Source organism: Mya arenaria, chromosome 11 (assembly GCF_026914265.1).
Source record: "Mya arenaria isolate MELC-2E11 chromosome 11, ASM2691426v1".
Lineage (NCBI taxonomy): Eukaryota > Metazoa > Mollusca > Bivalvia > Myida > Myidae > Mya > Mya arenaria.
The window spans coordinates 43,213,587-43,230,781 of NC_069132.1; the positions used below are offsets into that span (position 1 = coordinate 43,213,587).

At 37.6% G+C, this 17,195-nt stretch overlaps 1 protein-coding gene across 1 annotated transcript; it reads left to right on the forward strand.

The window, feature by feature from the left end:
• Positions 1-3,775: 3,775 nt before the first annotated feature.
• Positions 3,776-6,154, forward strand: LOC128207291 (cdc42 homolog). Its single transcript, XM_052910132.1, has 2 exons — positions 3,776-4,191; positions 4,449-6,154. The coding sequence occupies exons 1-2, from the start codon at positions 3,982-3,984 to the stop codon at positions 4,830-4,832; spliced, it is 594 nt and encodes a 197-aa protein (XP_052766092.1). The 5' UTR covers positions 3,776-3,981; the 3' UTR covers positions 4,833-6,154.
• Positions 6,155-17,195: the final 11,041 nt, after the last annotated feature.

A 17,195-nucleotide genomic window follows, 5' to 3' on the forward strand; every position in this document is an offset into this window, starting at 1 on the left:
ATCGGTCCTTTACATCCAGTTCGAGCCAACGAGGAATTCGAGCCAAACGAAATCGAGCCAACGGGGTTCGACTGATTAACGCTGGCCAAATTTGATGCTTTTGTTGTTGAAGTCGTTGTAGTTATTGTTGATTTATTGTTTTTCACTACGACCAGAAAACATATAAGTATTAAAGTAGCGTATCTTAAAATGCCAAAGAATGCACTAGTCTAGCAGATCGTCCAAGTTTACTTTTTATTTCAATATAGGAAAAAAAGTAATAAAATACGCCCAAAATGCGCCATATCAAACTAGAAATTGTGAAAATGTTCATAGGGTTTACCCCCAAATCCCCTGCCAACACTTTAAACCAAATTAATTTCGGTTCTGTGGGAGGGGCGCAAGTCAAAAGTTTATGCCCCTAGTAACGCCTCCTCTAACGTCAAATCATTGATAAGCCCCTCAGTTAACTGCCGAAAATAACATACACGAACAAAAAAAACAGCCTTTAAAATCCATTTATTTAACAGTCTAGAATGAAATATGATTTATTTTTTATTATTGTTTTCTTTTTTGATGATTTGTCTTCATCAGCCAGCATTTAGCAATGTGATTTTTTTCCGTATTTTAATTAAACTGTCACTTTGGCACCTTTTAGACTGCTATACGATATTAATAGTAGCAGTTTGCAGAGAAAAACAAAGGCTCCATCACCATAATGCATTTCAGTTTGACAAGAAGATGCAATTCTGACAGAGAATAATTGTTTTTAGGTGTAAATATTGCTCATATAATGAATTATGTAATAGCAAAAAATGTTCGTTTCCATGTTAACTTTCCGGTTTTTCTTCCCTTTATTAACAAATGTTAAATAACCACATTGACATCCTCCTCCTCATCATCATCATCAACAACAACAACTACAATAATATCATCACCATCACCATAATCATCATCATCATCATCATCATCATCATCATCATCATCACCACCACCACCACCGCCACAACCACCACCACATCATCATGAACAACACGATCATCTCCACCACCACCAACAGCATCAACTGATAGCAGCGAAATCACCTCCATCGTTTTAATAGTTATTTTCGTTGAATTGAAAACGGGATGTTTGTCCTGATAGAGGGACACATATATTCTAATGGTTATCCCTCCAGGAATGCCGAGTCGTTGAGGATTCCAGGACATTCCTACGACTCAAGAGGGCTTTATAAATGTTTACGTCGGATTGTTGCGGCTCGAGGCACAATTGGTATGCTTCGAAGGATATTGACAGTCCATGTTGATTGTTTTTGTACGCGCGATCTGAATTAATATTCACAACATTTACCTATCGAATAGAAAAGTTGATGGCCAAGGGCGACCTTGTATTTTTTTAGCAGTTAATATATTCTGGAATTTATCAAAATTGTAAACAAAGAAGTAAATGTTTCGTTCATCTTATTCAATTTAGTCATTATCGTTTGTCATCGGAATCGATGTCAAATTAATGAAAAATAAATCTTAATAATTCAGTTAAAGCTGCACTCTCATTGATTGAATATTTTGACATTTTTTGTGTGTATCTTGGAACGAGCCAATTTATGAGAAAATGCATTGAAACCGGTGATTTAAGATTGCACACAAAGCAATCAGATCGCAGATTTTCTTATTAAAGTTAAAAAAAATGACGTTTTATGCATTTTTTCTTAAACCGTTAGTAACGCTGTTAGCAATAAAACATTAATTTTCGAATGGAAATATGAAAATCTGCGATCCGATCTTATGTCAGCAGTCTTATATCACTGGTTAGGTGATATTTACACAAAAATTGCCTCATTAAAACTGCACTCTCACAGATATACCATATCTACTGTAACAACTTTTTTTTTTTGTCTGGGATTGAGCATTTTCTTGGCGTAAATATCTGCAAACCAGTGATAAAAGACTATTGAGGACTGGTTTACATGCATTTTCGAACAAATTGGGGCGTTCTAAAAAGTTGTCAAAACGTTCAATCTGTGAGAGTGCAGCTTTAATAGTGCGAGCCTAAACGAATTATCATAAATGTATTATGTTGCTAGTACTCTGTTAAACTCAATAAGCATCGTTGCTTTGAAAAAAAACTGTAAATGTCAAAACGAAATGTATCAATAACTGACTAAATGTAAGTTTTGAATTCAAGAATGTCGTTTGATGAAAGAATTGATCAATGTGTTTGTATAAATAGTCTTTATTTCAAATAGAAACAATGAAATAACTGTTCATCATCTGTCTATAATTAAAACTCACTTAAAAGCTGGGACGAATTTTCGTCCTAGATAAAAGTTTAGTTTCAATGTTATAATAAACGTTTGTGTTGCCAAATAAAGAGTGTCGTTGAATAAGAACAGAAATATAGAACATTCAAACACAAAACGCCATTGCATTTAATTTCATAATAAAATATTTGGATTGCCTTGTTTGCTCACTTTAGTTCTCTAAAAAACAAGATCACATGAATACAAATTAATTCACCTTGGAAGGCATTTCACTTGAAAACATTCAATGCGTATGTTTTCTAATATATTTTCTTCGAACGGTAAAGATTTGTGTTTATTGCCTTTCTTTTTGAATATCTGCCTTTCTTGTTAGAATGATGTCTTAAATTTCTTTTAGAGTGACCTTCAATTTCTTTGATTAGCAAATGCTTCACTTCGTTGACAAACTAAGTTTAGTTCTTCATTTTGATGTGTCACCAATTTCGTTAATAAAAATTGTAGCCCATTAAAAAATGTGGTGTTCAGTGCACTATGCACCTCTAGCCAAAGTCATGTAAAAATGGAGTCGACATTGCATGTTCAAATTTTGTCGACATAACATCAGCAATATTTCGTTTTACAACTCGTCCAGTCGCCATAACACAAGTCGACAAAACTCCATAATCACATCATACGATCATACATTGTACGCTATACGCTTCCATAGTGCATAGGCGACGAAAACGCGCACACCAAGAGTAGAAATGTTCCATTTTAGTAAGTCTGTTGCGTCCTCCCTAATTCACCATAAGCGTCAAAGTCTTGTAAGCTTTGATGCTGAGGTTGCTGAAGTTGTGTGAGTAAATGCTGTTTAAACCCAAAAACGTAGACTTTTTGAAGACGACAAAAGCTTCGGAAAACTATTTCATTTTACTCAACAAATTATGATGTAGTCAATAGTAACCACGCCCCCGCCTCCCAGGTCCGGGGGTATACCGGGGATAACGGGGGAAATGGGCCGTGTTTTAACCTTTCAGGTCCCTCAGTGCCGAGTGAATGCGGTGGTTTTGTTTTCGCTCCGAAAATAGCGCGGAATGGGCCTTACCTAAGTATCCCGAGTGCAGGGGCAGTTTACGTGGATTTTCCCAGCCGTTTGTCCCGCAGGCCGGGGTTTTTAACCGGGATTGGCGAGACCGAATGTCAAAGTCCCGCTATTCCCCGGACCCCGAAAATCATAAACAAAATATGCGAGTGTACCCACTATCCTTATATTGTTTCAGATACACTAATGTGACCTTATAAATAAAAGAGATCGAGTTTCTTTTTGTGTTATGATTAAGGAAAATTCTTTACGATAAATTACCCTAAGAATGCCTCGGCGGGAGACAAACTATATCACGCTAATGATACTTAAACTTCGATGTAGTAGCGGTATTCTGTTTCACTCTAATGTATTCAAATATAGTACGCTATCGCGATATTTGCCGTATCATGGATCACGTGACTAGACGCGTATAAATACACTCGGTAGAGCTAATTATAGGACAAACTGTTTAAAGCTACCGTATGTGTAAGATCGCTTAACAAAAACCTTGCGAAGATAATTATTAATATTTGAATAATTAATTTCTTTGATAATTACAGCGAAAGAAAAGTGTGCGGTCTTTTAAATACACTTTGGACATTTGTGGATTTCAAATAGCAAAAATAGAAACGTTGAAAGTGTGGGAAAGTAAATCTTTTTTTGTTACAATCGGAACATAATGGTTGTGGGTACAGCTCAAAAAGGCAAGATGATTCAGTGTACACTTGTTGGGGACGGAATGGTCGGAAAAACGTGCCTGTCGCTCGCCTTTGCCGGCACCGCGACGCCGACGGATTCGTATGTGGCGACGGTGTTTGAGAATTACGCTGGAAAGACCCACGTTAACGGCGACGAATATACCGTCAGCATCTTTGACTCCGCTGGACAGGTACGTTGATTTCATGGTCATCAAATATTGATTTTATATTTTCCTATATTTGAAACTGCTGATTTAAGTATAATACATGCATTCTAAGAAATCTTGCGATTTCCATATTGATATTTTGACATCATAATAATATTTGCTAGTGTTTTTACACAATTATTTCTGTATATGTTCAATGTAACTCTTTTATTTCAATGGTGTTATTTTTATTTGCAAATATTTGCATATGTTTTTATTTTCTTTCCTTTATCTACTTACAGCACGACTATGAAAGTCTGCGACGCTTCACGTACGAAGACAGCGAGGTATTCGTCGTCTGCTTCTCCGCTGTGGACCGGGACTCCTTCGAGAGCGTCAAGGATTTCTGGGTGCCGGAAATGAAGAAAAACATGGCCAGGAAGAAGCCCGTGATCCTGGTCGCCACGCAGACGGATTTGCGGAACACGGCGGACTACGACTCCGACGTCCCTGTGACGTCGCAAGAGGGCAAGGGCATGGCGGGCGATATCGGGGCGGTGGCGTACGTGGAGTGTGACGTCAACTCGCAGACAACGGTCCGCCATGTATTCTCAGAGGTTGTGCAGGTCGCTCTGAAGTACCGGAAGCGAAAATCAAACATTGTGAATAAGTTACTCGGCAGGTGAAGGGTGATGGGACAGACCATTAGAGCATCTATCATTCTGTAAACCCAACAGAAAAAAAGGCGGCTCTTGCAGACCAAATCCTCGGAGGCGGTCGGAGCGGGTCCTGCCGACGGACCACGGATCTCATAGGCGCCGCCGAACCGCGAGAATCTCATTAGAGTCCACTGGACGGACGCATAGACGTGCTGCATTCAGCGACCTCGCTATGAATTCAACAAACGTGTACTTAGAAGTAAAAAAGTTGCTTGGACTTCTAAGACTTGATTCGTTGTGTAAGAAAGGGACATTTGCACAATAGGAATCGTCAGAAGAATTGTTGCATTTTTGCACGAAAATGGACATACACGAAAACATAAATCACGGGGCATTTGCGGTGTATAACCATTATGGGACATATAACAGTTACGGGATTTTAACGATCAATTGTGGAGATCAATGTACATTAACGATTGACCGTTGATGAGTTAATTGCTTTGACAGCCGTGAACTTCATCTATGCTATAGACTATACGTCCGTTTACGCTTGTCAAAGAGCGTTATACAGATCGAAGGTTGACAAAGATCATTCGCTACATTATCGTTAATGTATTTTTGCAGTTACATGTATAGTATCGTTAAATCACCATTGTAATTGCATTGTTGTTTGAAGAAATGCACATTTTATTACGTTGATTTTTTATACAATAAAACGAACTATATACAACTTACATAACGTGTCATTTTAATTTCTTAACGATTTGTCAACAATCAAGACAATCATAGCTATTCAGAAGATGTCACAAGCCAAGAGATAAACAACTTCTTCATGTTTGGTGAAATTTGATAGTTTTGATTTTGACGGTTTGCGCCAATCAGTGATTTCGTGACACGCTGTCATAACAGATTGATATATAATTATTAAAACTGCTGCGCACCAGAATCAATGACTTGCTAATAGTTTAAAAGAAACCGAATCATAATTACAACATCACGCGTCACTTTTCTACTAATTAATTTCTTAACAATAAAGCGCAGTTATTTTTAAACGTTTATGGAAATAAATTTACAATTGAGGAACTTCAAGAAATGTTTTTCACGGTTTCATAATCATTTAAATGTTATGTAAGATCAGACATTGTTGAAGTTATATATTACTTTGAAATTGCTTAGGAAACCGACACTTAAAAGCATTCATATGTTAATATAGATATTAACAATTCATATTTAATATGCATATTATTAATTTCTTTGAATATCTAATTACATCATTGTACGGAAATTACTCGTTACGAAGTATTTCCGGATTTGAGAAAAATATGGATAATAAATAAAATACGGATACAAAGAAATGGCTTTTATTTTTTATCTCTGTATTTTTGTACCAAGTGGCTTTGATCGCTGGGATCAGACACAAGTTCACACTTTTGTGTTTTATACACTTTTCCAAATCCCTTAATGTTTATTCAATTCAGAAATGCTTTCTTTAATCTCGCCGATTGTAGCAAGTTCACCGCGAATGTTTAAGATTTCTTTAAATCGGATTAAGAAAATATCATTAAAATTATATAAATATCGAAGGCTTCATTTTGATACTTAAAATCTTTAAGTATGTCAAAATATTTACTTAAGGTTATAAATGACTTCGTTCGATTATCAATCATTGGGATTCCGTAATTCAGAAGAAAAAAAAACGCCCCGATTTTATATTTTGATTGATGACAAACCTAAAAATAGAATTGTATGTCAAAACCACACTGAGCAAGTTTTATTATGCGGTTTATAAGTTACTAAGCGATATATGCGATACTTATACTTACCACAAAAAACAGGATATGTTACATGACGAAAATCGTAAATACTGTTGAGGGGGTGGGTCGCTTCAGGCTCCAATGAAATCCCCCATCATAAAATTTAAAATTGCCCAGCTACCGTGTCACATAAAGAGTACTGGATCTAACCACATGTTTTGATATTGTGGTTGTTTGTCTAGAGGTTAAAAACCGAGCATGCGTTTGCAATGAAATGAAATATTGCATAAACGAAAATAGATCATTATGTTCAGACGTGCACTTAATTATTTAAGTTCATAATAATTTCCTTTAAAGCTGCACTCTCACATATTTACCGTTTCGACAACATTTATTTTCTGCTTTAGAATGAGCCAATTTCTGTGTAAATATCTGCTCATTGGTAATATAAGACTGCTGACAAAAGATCAGATCGCATGTTTTCATATTTCCGTTCGAAAATTATTGTTTTATGGCTTAAACCGTTACTTACTGTATTAGAAAAATGCATTAAACATCAGTTTTTGAACTTAAATATGAAAATCTGTGATCATTTTTTTTGCCATCACTATTATATAACTGGTTTCCATGGGCTTTTGCATAAATTGGCTCGTTCCAGGACAAGAAATGATATAATCACTAGTTTGTCTCCTGGGTAGAAACCTTTTTGTGAGGTCAAAAGAAAGTACCCTTAGCGGAGTTCGAACCCACAACCTCCTAAGTGAGCGGCGGACACCATATCCTTCAGACTACCTCCACTCTGATGGGGTTCGAACCCACAACCTCCTGGGTGAGCGGCGGACACCATATCCTTCAGACTACCTCCACTCTGATAAGGTTCGAACCCACAACCTCTTGGGTGAGCGAAGGACTCCTATACCACCAGACCAGATTTAATTGATTTCATTTTCTTTTAATAAAAATGACTCCTAAAAATGACTCCTACAAAAATAATAATGTCAGATTATTCTAAAAATAGCCTAAAAGATATACAGGTAAACCGATCGTGACACTGAATTTCACAATAAAAAACTTCAACCGCAATAGAAATGCATTTGATTGGATTAAACCTATACGCCTGATTATTACAATGTTACTACATCAGTAAAACTAGAACGCCGCGCAGAGAAAGCCAACGCCCGTCTGTTGTTTTTTTTCCCTCTCAGTCGAACAAGGGGCATAACTCGATAATTATTAAAGACAGAGTTGTGGGTTTTGTTAAACATTTGCGTTTCTTCCATCAAATTTATCATTAAGATTGAAACGATATTTTCAGGGATGTTAATAATTATGAAATACCTGAAGACTAAGTTTGATGTAAAGGATGCAGACCGAAAACCATTTATTTCAAAAGGTACTTCGCAATTTATTTTTACCGCACCTATCCAGCAAAACCCCAACTTATAAAAACATAATAGTCTGTAATTGCAAGCTTTCCATCCCGATTGCATCATTTATTTCTGAACTTTATCATCCCGGGGATGGCCAAGGTTGAATATTTGTGCACAGAGAGGCCGATAACGCCACCAAAGCTTTCAAAATATCTCGGCCTTTCGTTTTTCGAAAAACGGTAGTATGTAAGCTAATCTAAACTTGCATTCGGGCCTTGCCCATTCGACGCTCAGATAAAATTGTGTGTGTGTATTTTTTGGGGGGTGGTTGAGAGGTGGGGGCGGAGGGTGGTGGGGAGCATAGTGCACAGAAAGAGTGTTACCCTGGTTCGAGCTAGCCTGGTTCTTTAACGTGCACCAGTGTATAGCAATATCACACGTGACCCCCCCCCCACCATTTAACGTCCCTCTTAGTATTTTTTTTTATGTTGCGGCGGAGAGCTGAACCTGCGACCCCTGGATTGACAATAAAGTGTGTTACCAAGCCACTAGACCACGGATCCGCTACAGGCCTATCTAAAAAAGACTATCTAAACCCCTCCTATTGGTGAAGAAAGGTACTTCACCTATAACTGTCACACCTAGATATAACGCGTTAGGATTTTATTTAAATTTATCTATTACATGTAAAATGTTTAAAAATAGCTCGTTTCCTAAAACTGAGATAAGACCCTATTTCATCATAAACCCTTATCAAATGTTTTAAAGATAGTTTCCTGAAATTGACGTCAAGCCCCTTTTCAACAAATATTAACCAATTAATTAAAACTCAAAAATGTAAACACACTACCTGGGCCGTTTCTTGTTTCATGTTTTGTAATGTTAACAATGCTGCATGTTATAAAATGCAGATGCGCATGATTGTGTAAATTGTATTGGTTAAGACGGTCGAAAGCAGATATGAATCACTCCGACTGGGGATTCTGTGTTCATAATGTAAGGCAAAGACTACGTTCCCCTGGTTATCCGGTTAGCGCAGTGGTTAGTCATTCGCTATTCACCTAGGCGACATCATGGGTTCGATTCCCGGCCTAGACGCATGTGAGAAGTGGGTTTCTCAGGGACGACCCCCCCCCCCCCAAAAAAAAAAAAAAAAAAAAAAAAAATAATAATAAAAAATAATCAACAACAACAAGACAACACTCTCGCGTAACATCGTGCAAACGAGAGTGTTTAATATAATGTTGCAATAATTTGATGCACAATTATTGTTAAAAACTAAAATCCCACGACCTCTGGGGTGAGAGGCGGATACCTATACCACTAAACCACTCTCAGCATTATTGCAAACAGTATTGATAAGACATTGCACACATGCTATTTTTAATGATCAATTATCCTATTTTAAAAGAGCATGCTACATTTATAATTAATTTAAAAGATCAATGAGGAAGCAAATAGCTTAAGGGTATCGTAACAATTAAAACCGTGATGGTGTGAATTCCTTTCACAGGTGACGTTCTTAAGAAGTTTTGAAGGAGTACCGACTCCGAGAAAGGAACTTTTTTAAAACTGGGAGGACGATGAATTTTGATTCTGAAATAGCTCGGTAGCGATTTTAAATATTGTCCACCACTTCAATCTAAATAGTGGTACAATTTGCAAACTCTATACAAATTTTGTACTACCGGGTATACAGTAGATTATAGGGTATTGGAAAAACCGCTGACTTCTAAGAAATACTGAAAATGGTTTTAAAGATAAACATAGCGGTATTAGAACGCATTTCCAATACTTCCTCATAGTTTTAAGCTTTTACTTTTTTATAGTAATACAAGCGCGTTTTTAGACCTATATCATCTGTTTACTCCATAGTTTTAATTTAATGCATGTAATACGAATACCTGATAAAGCCACTTCTACGAAGCAGAGGACAGAACGAAGGGTTTATCGTCGTGATTAGTTCACAAGATAACAGTTTCAGAAAATCTCCCGGGACATAATGCATATGCAAATTTGTTCTGGGGTGCAATATTGTATCTTATTACCTGAGCAAGCAACATTTAATTAAGGATTTAGCTAGAGTTATGATAGGGTGCAGCACCCTGTCCTATTTTGGTAGCACTGTTCTGCCCCCCCCCCTTCATGGAGAACAGCACGAGCACCCTTCTGCCCTCATGGAGAAGAGCACGAGCACCTTTCTGCTCAAATGGAGAACAGCACGAGCACCCTTCTGCTCCCATGTAGAACAGCACGAGCACTCTTCTGCTCCCATGGAGAACAGCACGAGCTTTTCTGCTCTCATGCAAAACAGCACAGCAAACTTCTTCCTTCATAGAGAACAGCACCAGCACCCTTCTGCCTTCGAAGAGAACAGCACGAGCACCCTTCTGCCCCCATGGAGAACAGCACGAGCTTTTCTTCCCTCATGCAAAACAGCACGAGCACCCTTCTGCCCTCATGGAGAACAGCACTAGCACCCTTCTGCCTTCAAAGAGAACAGCACGAGCACCCTTCTGTCCCCATGGAGAAAAGCACGAGCACCCTTCTGCCCTCATGAAAAACAGCACGAGCACCCTTCTGCCCTCATGGAGAACAGCATGAGCACCTTCTGCCTTCATAGAGAACAGCACGAGCGCCCTTCTGTCCCCATAAAGAACAGCACGAGCACCCTTCTGCCCTCATGGAGAACAGCACGAGCACCCATCTGCTCTCATGGAGAACAGCACGAGCACCCATCTGCTCTCATGAAGAACAGCACGAGCACCCTTCTGCTCTCATGGAGAACAGCACGAGCACCCTTCTGTCCCCATGGAGAAAAGCACAAACACCCTTCTGCCCTCATGGAGAACAGCACGAGCACCCTTCTGCCCTCATGGAGAACAGCACGAGCACCCTTCTGCCCTCATGGAGAAAAGCATGAGCACCTTCTGCCTTCATAGAGAACAGCACGAGCACCCTTCTGTCCCCATAAAGAACAGCACGAGCACCCTTCTGCCCTCATGGAGAACAGCACGAGCACCCATCTGCTCTCATGGAGAACAGCACGAGCACCCATCTGCTCTCATGAAGAACAGCACGAGCACCCTTCTGCCCTCATGGAGAACAAACAGCACGAGCACCCTTCTGCCTTCATGGAGAACAGCACGAGCACCCTTCTGCCCTCATGGAGAACAGCACAAACACCCTTCTGCCCTCATGGAGAACAGCACGAGCACCCTTCTGCCCTCATGGAGAACAGCACGAGCACCCTTCTGTCCCCGTGGAGAACAGCACAAACACCCTTCTGCCCTCATGGAGAACAGCACGAGCACCCTTCTGCACTCATGGAGAACAGCACGAGCACCCTTCTGTCCCCATGGAGAACAGCACGAGTACCCTCCTGCCCTCATGGAGAACAGCACGAGCACCCTTCTGCCTCATGGAGAACAGCACAAGCAACCTTCTGCCCTCATGGAGAACAGCACGAGTAACCTTCTGTCCTCATGGAGAACAGCATGAGCACCCTTCTGTCCCCATGGAGAACAGCACGAGTACCTTCCTGCCCTCATGGAGAACAGCACGAGTACCCTCCTGCCCTCATGGAGAACAGCACGGTCACCCTCATGGAGAACAGCACAAGCACCGTTCTGCCTTCGTATAATAAAATGCTTTACATTGTCAAATATTTTCTTCAAAACCTATTTGATTGTAAATTTAAACAAACTTTACATATTTGGCAATTGAAACCTATTTTTTTTTTCAATTAAAGACAATTCTTATACTTTGTCGAATTCATTATGTTCAAGTTCTTCACAGCCTGATAATTAAAATGTGCCCAGTTTCATCATTAGCAGTCTGTCACTCTCCTGTAGGAACCTGTTCTCTTAAAAACCTGGCAAAGACCCTATCTTACTTGTATAAAGGAAAACAAAAGTGCCAGAGTAAACATAAACCGCTTGTATGTTGTTTTTATCAGTTGTAAAGGGGCATAACTCGCCATTGAGTAAAACCAGAGTAAGGGGACATGTAAACATTAGCATGTATTTTTTCAAGCAACATGTGTACAAAGAGTAATGAGTTATGTTTACATCTTAAACGGTGTTTGAGTTAAAGCCCGAAGTCAGCATTCATAAAACATCTTAAATCATTTCATAACTTAAGTCACTCCTAATTTTAATATCTCTTCAGTCATATGAAATAAAAACTTAAGAATATTTTCATTGACCTTATTGAGAAAAAAAATTCTTAAATGTTAAAAACACTTATACATTTCTTTTAATTTGACTATGAAAGTTTTAAGAAATCGACATAAGTTAGGAAATGACTTAATATGCTTTATGAATACGGCCCAAATTTCTTAAGTTAAGTATAGCACTCGTCATATGATACAATTACTTAATAAGTAACAATAATTGAAATACTTTATTTCCTTCGATTTGGTTGGATACACAGTACTTTTATGATAAAAACACTTATACTTTTCGTTTAATACGACTTCGAAAATTTAAGGACATCAACTTCAGTTATGAAATGAGTTTCATGAATACACACCCAGATTAAGTTTTTGAATGAAGCAGCCGACAACATCTTGTCATATCACTGTATCAAGTTCTTTTTTTCTTAATTAAAACAGGGGAGCTAAAAAGAATTAGAAAAAAATCATTTTTCTATTCGTGTATTTATGTAAATAGGCACATACTCTTTAATAAGCAATACACAATCAAATTGCAACTTAACATTGAAAAACAATATGCATGATTTTTTGTTCATTTTGTTCACAAGAGTAACTTCCCTTGGGTAAGCCCTCAGGAGTTGTCTTTCTTGTTTAGTGAAATTAATGATCACAACTTCCAAATCAATATTACAATTATGGAAAAATTGAGAAAAGTAAGGTAGTTCGGAAAAGAATGTCCCCAAGTGGGAAAATAAATATCAAAGGCTTTTAATTTGAGACAGTTTACTTTTTGAATTGATCGAGTTTTAAGTGAAAGTTGGGAGTAAACAATAATCATTCAATATATTTTTTTTTAAATTAATGCCTACTGCTATAAATGTTAAAAGCATGTTGAAAATACACCAAGAAGTGCTGTGCCGATGCCAACAAATGAACAAAAAATATCATCATAAACTGGTTTCCAGCAGAAGTGACCAAAAAAAGTAACAAAAAACAACAAAGTTTTTTCCATACATGTCTAATTCATTATAAACAGGCTTTCCCAGTAATTATTTTAAATGAATATTTCAGATTCAGTATATACAAATAAATACAATTGCAGAAAAGAGCACTTTAATAGCATATGATATCTCCATAACTTTTCTCAACAACCCCACATTGGGGTCAATACCTCATTTTTACCATCAATCATAAGATCAGGAAATTTATTTTGAAACATAGTATGAAAAAATAACAATTTTAAAATATCATTTCTTCAAGCATTCGGCTATTCCTCAATTCTTATAATTAGTTTCAAAATCAGTATCATTACTATAAAGAGGTCAACGATTCAACATACTGATTGTGTTTTAACATTTGTTGATTAAGATGGGGTTGAAATATAATATAACTGTTTTCCAGTATAAAGTTATAAAGTATTCAGCTATCTCCTTTGAAAGCAAAGTTTGCCAACTTGGAGTTAGCTGTCTGTCCCAGCGGTTTCTTCACCGTATCCGTATCTTCATCCCGCAGCTTCGTCAATCTCTCGTTTCCATTTCCTGTTTTCTGTCCCCTCTTCACCTCCTCCTGTGTTTTCCTTGCTTCAATCATTCAGCTCCTTGCTTTTTTGGACGTAACCCTGTAAAGAGGAAAGAAAAAGAGCTTAAAGTCATTTACAGAAAAGTACCAGTAAATAAAAGGTCTATTTAGGATTGTTTGGTTAGTGCACTCACTTCTCACATAGGTGACCCGGGTTCGATTCCCAGCTCGGGGCATGTGAGTTTCGTTTGTGGTTTCTCCAGGAGCTCTGGTTTCCCCCACAACACAAGACCATACCCTCGCGTAAAATCGTGCCAATGAGAGTGATTAATATAATGTTGTAATAACTTTTTTCGCAATAAAATAAATATGTATAAACTAAATAACATGACCATTTTAAATAATAATATCTCTGTCAATGCCTCATGATAATATCGCCTTTCTTCTAGTCCGTATCGCAATCTATTTTATCAAACATTAAAAACATTATTGCAAATTACATGGGTTTTTTTCCAGTCATTGGGACAATTCTGATTCTCATTTGCTTAACTGTACCCAATATCAAAATTTTATTGCCAAAGCTAAAGACATAGGAAATCTCATTAAAAAAAGAAAATTAATTTTTAAACCTTTAAAAACTGACTAACATTACTCTAACCTTTAACTGACAAATATAATACTCTCTGGGAAAGAAACATGTATTATCAAATTATTGATTATCAGCAAAGAAATTTGATGAAGAAATGTGGTACATCCATCAAACATATAATATATACAGTCAAACTCCTTTGGCTCAAACTCTCATGGCTAGAATTCCTCACTGGCTCGAACTGGATGGGACCGATTTCCATATAATGGAGGTAAGCATTCCCGCTTGGCTCGAATTTTCCAAGGCTTGAGTTATTTTTGCCAGTCCCTAAGAGTTCGAGCCAGCGGGGTTTGACTGTATTCAGTGTGTGTATACCACGTGATAAATTACGTCATATATGCTACGTCGGAAGGCAATATTTTGCTTGAAATAAAGACTTAAATCAAAGATAACTTTTCACTTATTTCACCATTTTAAATGAAACAAGCATTTTCAGTGAAAAGATATCCCCCGCCAACGATGGCTTGTTTGTGCTTGATGGCTTGTTTGTGCTTGAAGGTTAAAAAATGTAGCCGTAGAAATTCACCGAAGAAGTTCATTGCAGGATGTTGGTCCATATAACATTCAAGTTTCTTTAAATTCTAGCAGCTAGTTACTGAGAAACGGCTGCAAACAATGATTTTTTAATAAATCAAGGGCAATAACTCTCAGGAAAATTGACCAATCCAAAAGAAAAATAGACAGGCATCATCACAGTATGTTGGTTCTTATTTATTCCAAGTGTCATGAAATTCTACCTGCTAGTTGCATAGAAAAGGCTGCAAACATGGATCTTTTAATAAATCAAGGGCAAATAACTCATATAGAAATTACACAATCCAAAATATAAATAAACAGGCATCATCGCAGTATGTTGGTTCATATTTATTTCAAGTTTCAAGAATTTCTACCTACTAGTTACTGAGAAATGGCTGTAAATGAGTTTTTCAAAAAATCAAGGGCAATAACTCCAAGTTCAATTGACCAATCCAAACAAAAAATGAACAGGCATCATCCCAGTATAGTAATTCATATTTATTTTAAGTTTCATTAAATTCTGCCAGCTAGTGACTGAGAAATGGCTGTGAATGTGCATTTTTCAAAAAAATCAAGGGCAATAACTCCAAGGACAATTGACCAATCAATTTTTTTTTTGGACGGGCATCATTCCAGTATAGTGGTTCATATTTACTTTAAGTTTCATGAAATTATACCGGCTAGTTACTGAGAAAACGCAGGTGACGGACGGACGGACGGAAAGACGGACGGACGGACAACGCCATTTCAATATCCCCCTCCCTATTTCATAGGCGGGGGATAACAAAGGCCAGTCTATGCAATTTAAAGAGCCCCACATTTGTTTTATAACCGGAGTTTGATAAGGTGATTAGTTTCATCAAACACTTCGACAAACCCGTTTCCCAAACAATGTTTTGACAGTGCTCCATAAGACGGCCGTATCGTGAAAAGGTTTGGCGAAGTGTTATCAGAAACTAAACTCTTAATCAAATTTTGTAAAAGACCGAAGGCGGGGCTCTGTAAGCTGCATAGACTGCGCTATGTTTCATTTAAAATGGTAAAGAAAATGAAAAGTTACATTGTTTTAAGTCTTCAATCGAAGCAAAATATTGCCTTCTGACGTAGCATTTATGACGCAATTTATCATGTGGTATACACACACTGTGTATATAAACTTGACAAAATATCTGTGCTAACTCGGGCACAGAATAATAATGCTCAACTAAAGACACACAATATTACTTCTCTCCAGAATATTGTACCACATTCTTCAGCAAACTTGTTAAAATCATCATCATCCTTGTCAGGGTTCTCTGCCCAAAGTTCTGATCCTGCTTCCTCTAGCCATAGGGAAAATGGGTTCACCAGCCTGAAACATCACAGACAAATGTTATAGTTGTAAGCAGAGACCTGAACTTGTAGGGAGCTTGCTTGTTAAAATCATCATCATCTTTGTCAGGGTTCTCTGCCCTTAGTTCTGAGCCTGCTTCCTCTAGCTATAAGGAGAATGGAGTCACCGGCCTGAAACATTGCAGAATTCGTTAATAGTCTTAGTCTGTACCCTAAAAATATTGCCAGAAAGCTTGGTAAAGTCATCATGGTCCATATCTGGATTATTTGTCCTTAGATCTGACTGACCCAGCATCCTGTAGCCAGAATAGAGCCAGAGGAAGAATAGGGTCAGCGGCCTGCAATGTTGCTGTAACATGTAATAGTGAAATGCAGGATATTGAATGTGCCAGCAGCTAGCTTTTTAAAGTTGTCACTGTCCATATCTGGATTGTTTGTTTTTAAATCCGAACCCTGCATCCTCTAGTCAAAACAGGAAGAATGGAGTCAGCGGCCTGAAATGTTGCTGTTTAATGTTATAGTTAAAGGCTTGGTATGGAATGTGTGAGCAGCTATCTAGTTAAAGTCATCATCCTCCATATCTGGATTGGTTGTCTTTAAATCTGAACAGGCATCCTCAAGGCACAGGGAGAAAGAAATATTGCATGAAGTTGATCAAACTAGTTACACATACTGTCACCTTAGTGTAAGAACTCAATATCTGCTTCTATTTCTATATGCATTTATTGTACTTATGTGAGGATACTTTCGGACAAACTGGTGATATCCTTTATAAGAGTACATTCATTTTTAGTTTGAAGAAGCCTGGCATTCAATTGCCAATAACAATCTATAAAATTGGCATCATAATAGGTTTCATCTCATATCCATAAAAAAGTCTATATCTGAGGAAAAACTTAAACCATTAATATATTTTGGTGTTTTTTTCAGGAAAGATAATTCTGTTTGGAATTTTGAAATAAAAAGAACATTTTGTCATGAGGTTGGCTCTTCTCATGACACACAAACATTCACTGTTAATCTGAAGTCACCATGACCCAGATAAAAATTTCAAAATGACAATATTCTGGATTAATTTTTTTTTAGAAAACAGCA